At 41.1% G+C, this 12,004-nt stretch overlaps 1 protein-coding gene across 1 annotated transcript in view; it reads right to left on the minus strand.

The window, feature by feature from the left end:
• Positions 1–9,488, minus strand: part of LOC139423813 (VPS10 domain-containing receptor SorCS1-like) — a 159,862-nt gene extending 150,374 nt beyond the window's left edge. The window contains exon 1 of the mRNA XM_071175448.1: positions 8,634–9,488. Coding sequence (XP_071031549.1) covers positions 8,634–9,446 — 813 coding nt within the window. The 5' untranslated portion in view covers positions 9,447–9,488. The remainder of the gene's footprint in view (positions 1–8,633) is intronic.
• Between the last annotated feature and the right edge of the window lie 2,516 nt (positions 9,489–12,004).

The raw sequence follows: 12,004 nt of genomic DNA on the forward strand, positions 1-12,004 counted from the left end.
AAATCCAACACTTGAGATAATGCAATTTCTGTTTCCCTGCTCAAGTAATTGTAAGAATATGATGCCACCAATGATTCATATTTTCCGTGCCTTTTTGCAGTTTTGAAGCAGGTGTGGACATCAACACTATCCGCATTATAGTGCACACATCACTTTTCTACCAAAAGTCAACAGGGTTTTTGTTTTAAAGTAGTCTAACCTGATGCATGACACCAACCATAACAGCCATCACAACAAATATACAGATGACTATTTCCTACTCAATGACAAGTCATTTAGAATTTTACTGAAACACGTGCAGAAGGAAAACCCTGATTCATAATTCAGTCATTCTTATTATCCCCTTCCATATTTTAGTCATCCTCAGATGTCTGCCTACTCTTCAGTACATACATAAATCATAGGCCGATATCCGAACAGTGATGAATTCTCACAGAGCCTGATCGTGTTCCACCTTGAAGCCAGGCCTTTGCACCGCGCTTCAATGCACCTCTAATGGCATGGCCCTGCTAAGCACACCTCTCATCTCTCCCACACAGCACACACAAACACACACACACAGCCAGGCATCAATCACCATCACTCCCATCATCATGTCCATCGCCGTCTGCCTCGGTGTGTATGTGTGTGCACGTGAGATGGCTTTAAGATAATTTGCCACCACCACTACCTGCCTGGTATATGACGTGTCACTGGATACTATGAAGAGGGAACCCATCCAGATGTGTGATGTGCTGAGAGGGAGAACTAGCACTTGTATGACTGCACCACTGACTGTTGAGTGTGAGTTAGGTATCCGAATAAATCAACATTTGTCAAAAAAGGTCAACTAGGGGGTACTTTCAAAAAGGAATATGACAAATGTTTTGTTGTTCATTTCAGCTGAATTGGCTCGTGCAAACCTTAAAATCTGTAAACATATTCCAAATGAATCGGGTTTAAATTAAATAATAAATAGTATGGTTAACAACAGATAAGATAGATAAGTATATTTTCTTTTACAGCAGTAATGTGCTACAATGGCTTCCCATCACTGCTGTCCAACTTCTTGACACCAAACCATGCATTTTAAACCCAATTATTTAACCTACAATCCCCTGGAAATAGCACAGCATTACACTGATAACCCTTGAAATTGAACCACCAGTGATTACAGCCCCGCAATCTATTTACCCCCAAGCTCTCAGCAAGCATTATCTACCAGTTGGCTTTTACTTGATTCAATCTCTATTGGTAAATAACTAATCTACTTCACTTAACACTATAGGGACCTGGAATATTGTCCAGGGCAAGCAAACATGAAAGATGATGAAATCATATCAAAATATGATTGACACAGGATCCAACAGCGAGTGTGAGTGGAGGAGGGCGGGAGGTAGGGGAAGGGCACTTACTGAAATGAAGTGTGCACTCCTGAGGCCTCCTAGGGTGAGGATTAGAGTGCTGCCCAGGTACATTACTTATAAACTCGGTTTTATTATTTGTCCATGCATGCAGAGTCTGGGGCTCTATAACAACAAGGAAAGCTGATGCTTTCAATATCGCTACTAGATTTTGTTAATAAGGTTTTCCAACTCAGGCCGTCTTTATTATTTGTGAATAATTCCTCTGGGAGTTGTCTGAGAAAGAAAAGTGAGAAACAAAGAGCAAACCTGGGCCTGGTGGGTTTTGTTTACAGGCAAACGAGGGAGGGCTGTGTTAGCCAGACCGGTAAATAAACGCTGGCTAGCGGACCGTGACGGCCTCCCTGGGCCCGCCGCCTGATCAGTGCCTGACCCAGCACATACCCTGTGGCTCAATTATCCCAGACAGACACAGACACCAGAGTTAACTCTCCTACCAGTGGAAGGGAGGGGGAGGACAGAGCTTGGGAAGTGTTCTCTAGTAAGATAATAAGCCAATCATATGGCATTGAAACAGTATTTATCAGAAGATTGTATGTCTGTCTACACAAATAAATATTAGTGTAAAGTCCCACAACCACCAACCAAACACCACATTCAACTGTTGAATGTAGCACATTATGACAAATATTTGTATCTGTTATAGAATATGACCAGATATTTACCCGTTGCTCAGTCCTATCCTTAGCCCCTGTAGTTTGGAGGGAATCCCATTGCAATGCAAGTAAATGTGTTTCTATACCTACTTCCTTTTGGAGATGGGGGACAATTGAAAGAGTGGATTGCACTGCGCCTTTGTTAGGCTGCTGTTATTGTTGTTCGTATTCAAGTGATATCACTCCGTGACTCACTGTTTTGTACATCGGAGTTGGGGTGTGAGGAGTGGGAATACAGGGACAGCACAGTTGGTGGTGCAGGATAATAATAAAGTGACAAATGAATGGAAAGAAATAGCAACATCAAACACAAACTCCTCTCTGACAGGGCCAATGAATATGTAATAGTACATTTCAATGCTTGTGTTCTCTTATTCAACTGCTGTGGCCCTGATTGTGTGGGTCTGTCAGTTTACCATACGACTCATTTAAATTGCCTGTTTGGTTTTCAGCCATCTTGGATAACAGGTTGTACTTGGTTTAACACGACTAGCTACGCCGTGGCCACTATTTAAAGCGGGACCCTTTGACACCATCAAATTGTTGGAAAACGAGCAAATTACAGAACATTTGATAAGGCAGAAAAACATCAGAGATGTTAGTTTGAAAGAGGAACTGTTTCTCTTTTTATGCTGTAAATGTGCCACCACTGCTGTACGAGACGACAGCTGTACAGAACCATAAATAGATTCCTTCAACACATAGGAACAGCCAGAGTGAGAGCATCGTCAAACCGAGACAGCTGGTGAGAGATGGTTTCTCACAACACACTTCTCCACCAACTTCATGTGATCAACTCACTCACTAATTGGCTACTAAAACATTTGATTTTCTTCTTCTGTTCGGCTCAAAAAGAAACTTCTCTGACAAATGCTTTTGTTTGATCATTGTATGGCTAAGAACTTGTTTCATTTTCAGTATGGGTTTTGTCTTTGTCTTTACTGGGAAAATGGAATCAGACTATGGCTCCTGGCTTTGTTCAAGTCTGGCTTTGGTTCTGGTTCATTGATTCTGGTTCTATGACTCAGACCTGGGTTCATGAAGTCCCAGATGGGCGGGGTTGGTACTTCTGGGACTATTCCATTGGTTCCATTGCGCCAGGCAAGCTCAGTCAAGCACAGCTGAAGCATTTGACAGAAAACAAATACTATTTAAACCCAGATCTGCTATGACTAAAGTGAAGATGTTTCTGAGCAATACCCGATACTGAGGAGTACTGTGGCAACATGAATTCAAGGATGAAGCTCCAACTTCTACAGTTGGCCCAATCTCAAATGGACCACTAAGCCCTACAGCCTACGCACTTGTGGAGATCCGAGAGAATTTGATTGGTGTAAGAAATATAGTTAAAACTTCTACCTAGCCTATCAGATCTCCACAACTGCATAAGGCAAAAGGCTTAGGGGTCGATTTGGGATTGAGCCATTGACTTCCATACCACTCAATCCATATTAATACCCATGATGCATGTGGGCACATTCTACATCTTCCGAGGCAGTCCAAAGCTGCGGAGTAAACTTGTTACATGGATTGACTATGTGTCAGGCTGCATCTTGTTATCTTGAGTGACAAGCAAAGTACTTAATGCCCTGACATTTCAATAATGTAAATATGCAGTCTCCTGACACACTTTTATGTGCATGCAAGGAATATGCCAGTGCCACATATCCCCCGTTGGGACTCTGGCATTTTTGCTGTAACCTTTCCATGAGATTTAAAATCCCAAACTTGTCCCAACGTCTCTCCTAACAATGATCAGAATGTACAAATTATCTTAGCTCCTTTTTGAGGCAAACATTTCCATAATTGAACTATTCCATAATTGAACTTTTTTTGTTTGTTTCATCTTACTGGATATGATCAGATGAATCATCCATTATCTACATGTAAAAATCATACAGTATTTAACACACACACACACACACACACACACACACACACACACACACACACACACACACACACACACACACACACACACACACACACACACACACACACACACACACACAGACCTCCCATCTCTTCTACTGCATGACTCCATCTCTCCATCACTTAATCCACCACTGTCTCTTGGGCTATCATGAGAAGGCACATTCCTTCATATTCCAATCTGGCTCAAACACACACAAAGCATATGGGAACATTAATACCCTTAACTATGTAAATGCCCAATAGGTTAGATATACAGCAGCAGCAGCATACATCCCATATAACGACAGACGGACAGACAGACACTTCCATTTCTGCTCCATGAAGCATCGTCAACTCATCTGTTTATTTGCACTTGTGCTCAGATGGGAAAAATCTAAGTCTCTATTTATTTCTGCATACAGCAACAACTCTACATATTTAATGCAGAGGATCTATTCTTGCTCATTACAAAGTTGCTTGCGTCACAAGCGAGAAGAGAGGGGGGAATTGTTTCACAGTTGCACACAATTAGAACCCAATCTATTCATATCACAAAACAGCACAGGTTCCATCTGGCTAGATGGTGGTTATGCTGCTGAGCAATTCCACGGTTACAGAATTACGCTGAGACTCCATTTTTTCTATTCAAATGTATGTCAAACAAAAAACATTGATTTCAAAGTTTAACAAACCAACACATTTACTGGAAGAACTGTGCAGATGCTAAGTTTGGTAACATCTCCCTTGGTTTTTTTTTGTGTCCACGTTTTCTCCAAAAAATGTAAATATCTGCTTCGAATTCAGATTCAACGATGTCTGCAGAAAGAACAGGGTGTCAGCTATGACATGACAGATTGGGCATTCGAACACAGCCATACTAACATACTGTATACTACATACTTAATGAGTATATACTACATACTATTAGTTCATTTTACTGTAAACAAACGATATCCTTTCAGTTGAGCATACTAGCGCTATACCTGTCCACCCGGAAGTTGATTCTGTTGCTATGCAACCTCTTCTCGCCACAGCAGAGATGGTTAGGCTGTTTGCATGTTATCCAGAGCGTTGGTGCCTGTAACTGTGCTGCTGGCAACAATTTAATTGGGCTTTTTTGCCAATGTTTAATGACCCCGGCCATATTAAACGGGTGTTGAGCGTTCGTAAATTCATCAGTTTTTCCACGCTCTTGCTCACTCAGACGAGAGTGCTCTGAAATTGGAGTAGATAGCCAGAGCGAATTTATGTCCATTGAGAAATCACAACTACTATACCACTTAGCTAAGAATGACGTGAATAATCAAGTCAATAAACATTGGGTAGTTAGTTAGATAGCATATAGTTAATATACTGGCAAGTTCAATGTATTAGTAACCAACTAACGAGGTAGCTAGCTAACATACCGGTAGTACCTACTGCTGTAATGATATACTATGCGGTTCGTAAGGATAGCGTAGCCAACACATTGTCAGCCAACATAACGTGCAGCATTACTTTATTACATTGCTCACCATCTGTCATAATTAGTTAAAACAATTCATTTTTATCTTTGGACTTCAGCTGCATATTTTCCGCCATTTTCTTCAAATCTGAAAATGTTGTGAAGCCATGCCCATTTCCTGAAGAATTGCATGATCGGCCCTAAAAGTACGGAAATAGTGTCCACTGCGTGTATACTTCATATTTTGGTCGAATGTAGTACGACATCCGGGAACTTTTGGCATACTAACTCTATTCATACTATGACCAATAAGCATACTACATTCTCAATTTACGTCACAAATAGTAAAGTTAGTATTAGAGGTCGACCGATTAATCGTAATGGCCGATTAATTAGGGCCGATTTCAAGTTTTCATAACAACCGAAAATCGGTATTTTTTGGGGCGCCGATTTTTTAAATAGCTTTATTTAACTAGGCAAGTCAGTTAAGAACACATTCTTATTGTCAATGACGGCCTAGGAACAGTGGGTTAACTGCCTTGTTCAGGTGCAGAACGACAGATTTTTACCTTGTCAGCTCGGGGATTCAATCTTGCAACCTTACAGTTAACTAGTCCAACGCTCTAACCACCTGCCTCTCATTGCACTCCACGAGGAGCCTGCCTGTTATGTGAATGCAGTAGAAGCCAAGGTAAGTTGCTAGCTAGCATTAAACTTATCTTGTAAAAAATTATCAATCAATCATAATCATTAGTTATAACTACACATGGTTGATGATATTGCTAGTTTATCTAGTGTGTCCTGCGTTGCATATAATCGATGCAACGCTGGGGGACGATTTAACAAAAGCGCATTTGCGAAAAAAGCACAATCGTTTGACGATTGTACCTAACCATAAACACCAATGCCTTTCTTAAAATCAATACATAGAAGTATATATTTTTAAACCTGCATATTTACCTAAAAGAAATCCAGGTTAGCAGGCAATATTAACCAGGTGAAATTGTGTCATTTCTCTTGCGTTCATTGCACGCAGAGTCAGGGTATATGCAACAGTTTGGGCAGCCTGGCTCATTGCGAACTAATTTGCCAGAATTTTACGTAATTATGACATAACATTGAAGGTTGTGCAATGTAACAAGAATATTTAGACTTAGGGATGCCACCCGTTAGATAAAATACCGAACGGTTACGTATTTCACTGAAATAATAAACGTTTTGTTTTCGAAATGATTGTTTCCGGATTCGACCATATTAATGACCAAAGGCTCGTATTTCTGTGTGTTATGTTATAATTAAGTCTATGATTTGATAGAGCAGTCTGACTGAGCGATGGTAGGCAGCAGCAGGCTCATAAGCATTCATTCAAACAGCACTTTCGTGCGTTTTGCCAGCAGCTCTTCGCAAGCACAGCGCTGTTTATGACTTCAAGCCTATCAGCCTAATGGCTGGTGTAACCGATGTGAAATGGCTAGCTAGTTAGCTGGGAGTTACACTGGCAATACTATAGTGCCTATAAGAACATCCAATAGTCAAAGGTATATGAAATACAAATGGTATAGAGAAATAGTCCTATAAATACTATATTAACTACAACCTAAAACCTTTTACCTTGGAATATTGAAGTCTCACGTTAAAAGGAACCACCAACTTTCATATGTTCTCATGTTCTGAGCAAGGAACTCAAACGTTAGCTTTTTTAAATGGCACATATTGCACTTTTACTTCTCCAACACTTTGTTTTTGCATTATTTAAACCAAATTGAACATGTTTCATTATTTATTTGAGGCTAAATAGATGTTTATTTATGTATTATATTAAGTTAAAATAATTGTTCATTCAGTATTGTTGTAATTGTAATTGTTGTAAAAAATATATATATATATAATTTTTTTTTAATAATAAAAAAATAAGTTTTTTTTTATTTTTATAAATCGGCCGATTAATCGGCATCAGCTTTTTTTGGTCCTCCAATATTCGGTATCGGCGTTGAAATATCATAATCGGTCGACCTCTAGTTAGTATGAGTATTCAAACACAGCTATTGACTTGAATTTACACCCGGTAACAGAATTACAAAAATGGAATTTCATCATGGGTCCCTGGGTATAACTCCACACACTGGCTATTATTTTTATGAGCTCTGCCCCCAAATAAAACCCAATTTTGTTGGTCCAAACCGGACAAAATCTGACCCAATCATAGATGTCTATGTTTCACAAGTTTGGACATCAAAGTTCAGCACAGTAAAGCACAGCACAGAACAGTAGAGTTCATTACAGTATAGAGTAGAGCTCAGTAGAGTACAGCACAGCGCAGAACAGTAGAGTTCATTACACTACAGTATAGAGTAGAGTTCAAGCCGGACAAAATCTGAACCAATCCTAAGTTTGGACATCAAAGCTCAGCACAGTAGAGTACAGTTCAGTACAGTACAGTTCAGTAGAGTAGAGTTCAATACAGTATAGAGTACAGTTCAGTACAGTAGAGTGTTAGCGCTGGGTAGGAACAAAAATGTGCACCACTTTGTATTGGGAAACCCTTGACAAGAGCCTAGGATGACCATTAGTTACTACTGCCTCGACAGAAGAAATAGGTAATATATGTTGGTGTATTTGATATCCCCTCCACCGCAAGTGCATACGGTCAAACTTTGGAAGTTGGTTTTTCATGCCCCCTCAGAAACACCTGGAGGCATGGGGGATGTCACTTCTGCCATGACTGACTGGGGGCTGGTGATGTGTTGAAATGAAATCAGTTTCGTTACAGACAGGACTACGAGTGGGAAATGAGGAATGGGGAGGAGGGTCAGACCGATTCTCTCTGCAAAGCATGGGGAAACTGTCTTGGAGAAGTAAATGCAGAGGTGATTGTGTTAACTGTCTCGATTGTCTCTGCCATGATTTGTTCGATGATTGTTCAGTCACTTGATGATATCACTTAACAACAAAAGAGATGCATGTCGAATAGGCTTCGGCACTTATACTGGGGATGACAGCATGCACAGTTGCCTCGGAATGAATCCTGGGAATCTCACACTCCATGCGCGCTCCATCACACTCACGCACGCACGCACACACCTTTCGTAGGCCTAAGTTATTGGCAATTTCATCAAAGTCAAACTGATGGCTACATTTTATCTCCATTGATGCGCTGCGTGAATGCGCACATAGGCCAAATATTATTTAAAAACAACTGTACAAGTATTCACTTACACTGCTATTTTGCCCAGACCAGTGCACCATGGCTTGGTTGTGAGCGGAATCTCCGGTCAATGCGAAGGTTGAACTGGTGAGTTTGAGTTCGTCCTGCCTCGAACTGGCCGCTCTTCTGTCCTCGTTGCTCCATCGCAATTCGGACCGTGTCACTCTGCTGCGCCCAGTCCGTGAGGTGATGCCCTCTCGCGAGTAACTCAGAGGCAGTGTCTCCCTTCTCTGGGGTGAGCCGGAGGACTTCACTTTAACATCCCCAATATTAGCTCTCGGGCTGTCCCTACGAACTCGGTGCTTGTGTGAGACGCCGGGAATTAAATCTGCGCGAGCCTTCCCGACATCTGTATTACCTACATGACGGTTCATTTTCAGGTTGGAAACTTTGTACTCACCGCGCGGGGTGAATTTTCTCTGTTTACCACCACCGTATTGCATTCCTCCATCGAGTAGTGCGTTCTTGGGACGGAGCAGTATGTCAGTATTCCGTTTTCGCCTTGAGTATATGTATTTCCCCTGGATGCATTCATCGGATCCAGCTGCGCAATCAAGCTGTTGAGTTTCGACACTTGCAGAATTTAAACTCCGTGAAGCAGTTGTCCCGTCTCCATTTCCAATAACTTCCCCTCCGTGGCCTGTTGCGAATTCTCGTGTGTCAGTTTTAAGCAGTAATTCCTTAATACGCCCCTTATCTCCCGGCTGACATGATCTGCAAGTTATCTCTGATTTAGCGGCTAAAAAGAAAGATAGCATTATCAAAAGCAGAAACCAGAAAACGCTGGTGTGCCAAATAGGGCATAATCTGACCCCCCTCTCCATAGCTGGTGGCAGAGAAAGATACTCAGTCTGAATACAAGTCTTTTTTTTACTCTCTTCTTCTCTTCCCTTTGTGACTGTAATTGATGATAAGCAACAGAACTCGTCGCAAGTTGTGGCTCGTCCAATTGTTCTGCAGTGTTAAAAAGTGCGACTCGGCGAAGTGGTCCCAGATGAAGGATTTGATCGAATGAAGCCTTGCGCGCGCGGGGGAGGAGCTGGCAGTATCCAGGGAAAAGATAGGCGAGATTTCTTCTTGCGCCTGTTTTTTTCCCCTCACCCAGAACAACGCATTAATCATTTCGTAATAAATAATTTGTTAGCATTTATCGTACGTATATAATAGTCATCTTATTCGATCTATATTTAAATACTATTTTGTATATGAGTCCTTTGTCAATGTTGTTGGCTGTTACTATGGTCTTGTTAACAATATCCCTAACAGCTGTAGATTGTATCTACCAGTAGGCCTAGGTTTACTGTGCATAAGAGTCAACTGCTCAATCACATTTCTCAGAAGATGAAAGAGAATGGTTATATTCATTGTGAATCTATCTAATTGCTTTAAAGTTATAGTCGTGTTATTGCTCTTAGGAAGGGGGGGGGTTTGTTCAGAAATTATAACATTTGAATTAACCCCAATTATGCATAATGTCACGGATCACATAGAGGTATTGTTTATTAAGATTGAAATAACCTCTATATGGGCATAGAATATATGCTTTAGATCACATGTATCAAACTCATTCCAGAGGGCTGAGTGACTGAGGGTTTTCGCTCCACCCTTGTACTTGATTGATGAATTAAGGTCACAAATTAGTAATGAACTCCCCTCACCTGGTTGTCTAGGTCTTAGTTGAAAGGAACAACCAAAAACCCGCAGACACGCGACCCTCCTGGAATGAGTTTGAAACTACTGCTATAGATTATCTCTCTACATGTGATGTGTGAGCATCATAAGCAATGTGAGGTCGTTCACTAGCCTACGTGACACATCCGATATCTAGAAGAGACTCAAGTTCACCTGGGACTTGCTAGAACGTGCCTCCGTGCCAAATCGACGCTGTCAATAATGAATTGTTTTTATCTGAAAATGTTTCATAACGTGAGATGCCACCTGTGAGGAACACTAGAGTAAACATGTAGCCTAGGCACGGTTATCATAATTAGATACTGGTATGTTCTTTTCACACATCAGAAATCAGAGTATTACCATTTAAAAGGCATAGGTCCCTATAGACTGTGCAAACAGTCAATGTCAGTAACTTTGGGGGAAACACAAACACGCCAGAAATGTAGCTGTTTTTTGGACGTGATAGGCTATGTATTATGTATGCAATAATTGTTGTGCTGATGAGCGTTTAAATGCATAGAGGGAAAGAAAAATGAACACAAACCACCTTGACAGTTGTTCAGTTGTTGTTGTTTTTATTTATATTCATACATAACGAGTTGTTGATACAATAAATAGAGATGTAAAAATATTTTCATGGCTTTCATCCAAATAGCCTAAAACATCGACCTCAGATTAAAAACCGATCTAATGGTATTTTTTTAAGGACTGTGATCAGTGGTAGGCTATCCAATTCCCAACATGTATTTTTAACCTTTCATTCTCCATCATTGGTATAGAATTCCAATATCATTCCCATTGTACTGGAATGTTTCTTCCCTCTTGGTGGCCTAAAGTGTTAAATCCCCTGACGTCCTTCCATAGACCTAAAATAAATTAAGTATTGCCTCTCTCCGTGGCACACTGCATTAAGCAGACGTTTTGGATTGGATTAATGGTCCTGTGATGGACAGGCCCCATGTGGCTGGAAGACACTTATCAAGTGGTTCTTCCCCCAGTGTGCACACAGGCACACACACACACACACACACACGATGATGGGAGTGATGGTGATTGAAGAGATGGTTGCCTGGCCGAGAGTGTGTGTGTGTGTGTGTGTGTGTGTGTGTGTGTGTGTGTGTGTGTGTGTGTGTGTGTGTGTGTGTGTGTGTGTGTGTGTGTGTGTGTGTGTGTGTGTGTGTGTGTGGGTGGTACAGTCTCACACCCCATCATCTCACATCCAAGTCTGGACACGTCATCCATTCACACAGAATCAATGCCCTGTCAATAGCAGAAATGGATTTGGAGGATGTTGCAGAATATGATATTCAGACCCTACTTTGTCTGATTTGTACCCAGTTGTACTGTACTAGTATGCACGTGGACTATGAATGCACGACAAGGTCAATGAGTCACACAGAAAGAGGGACTGGGAGAAATGAGGTACAGTATCAGGACGCATAAGGACATTGGTTAAGTTTAAGATGCCATCTGACTGAAGGTGATGGCATGTGGGTGTGGGTGATTCAGACTATCCTTAGAATATGTTGAGTAAGATTTCTGAAGGACATATAACAAACGTCACTGGAGGACTTTCAAAAACAAGCTAATGTATGTCTCGTTTGTAACCCAAATAATTACATGAAATGTAACTTAGTCACAGAACCCCCTTTTTAGGCTAGAATTGTTATTTCTGGTTAGAAGTTTCTGTGACAGCTGATCAACTGGG

The sequence above is a fragment of the Oncorhynchus clarkii genome, chromosome 13, assembly GCF_045791955.1.
Source record: "Oncorhynchus clarkii lewisi isolate Uvic-CL-2024 chromosome 13, UVic_Ocla_1.0, whole genome shotgun sequence".
NCBI lineage: Eukaryota > Metazoa > Chordata > Actinopteri > Salmoniformes > Salmonidae > Oncorhynchus > Oncorhynchus clarkii.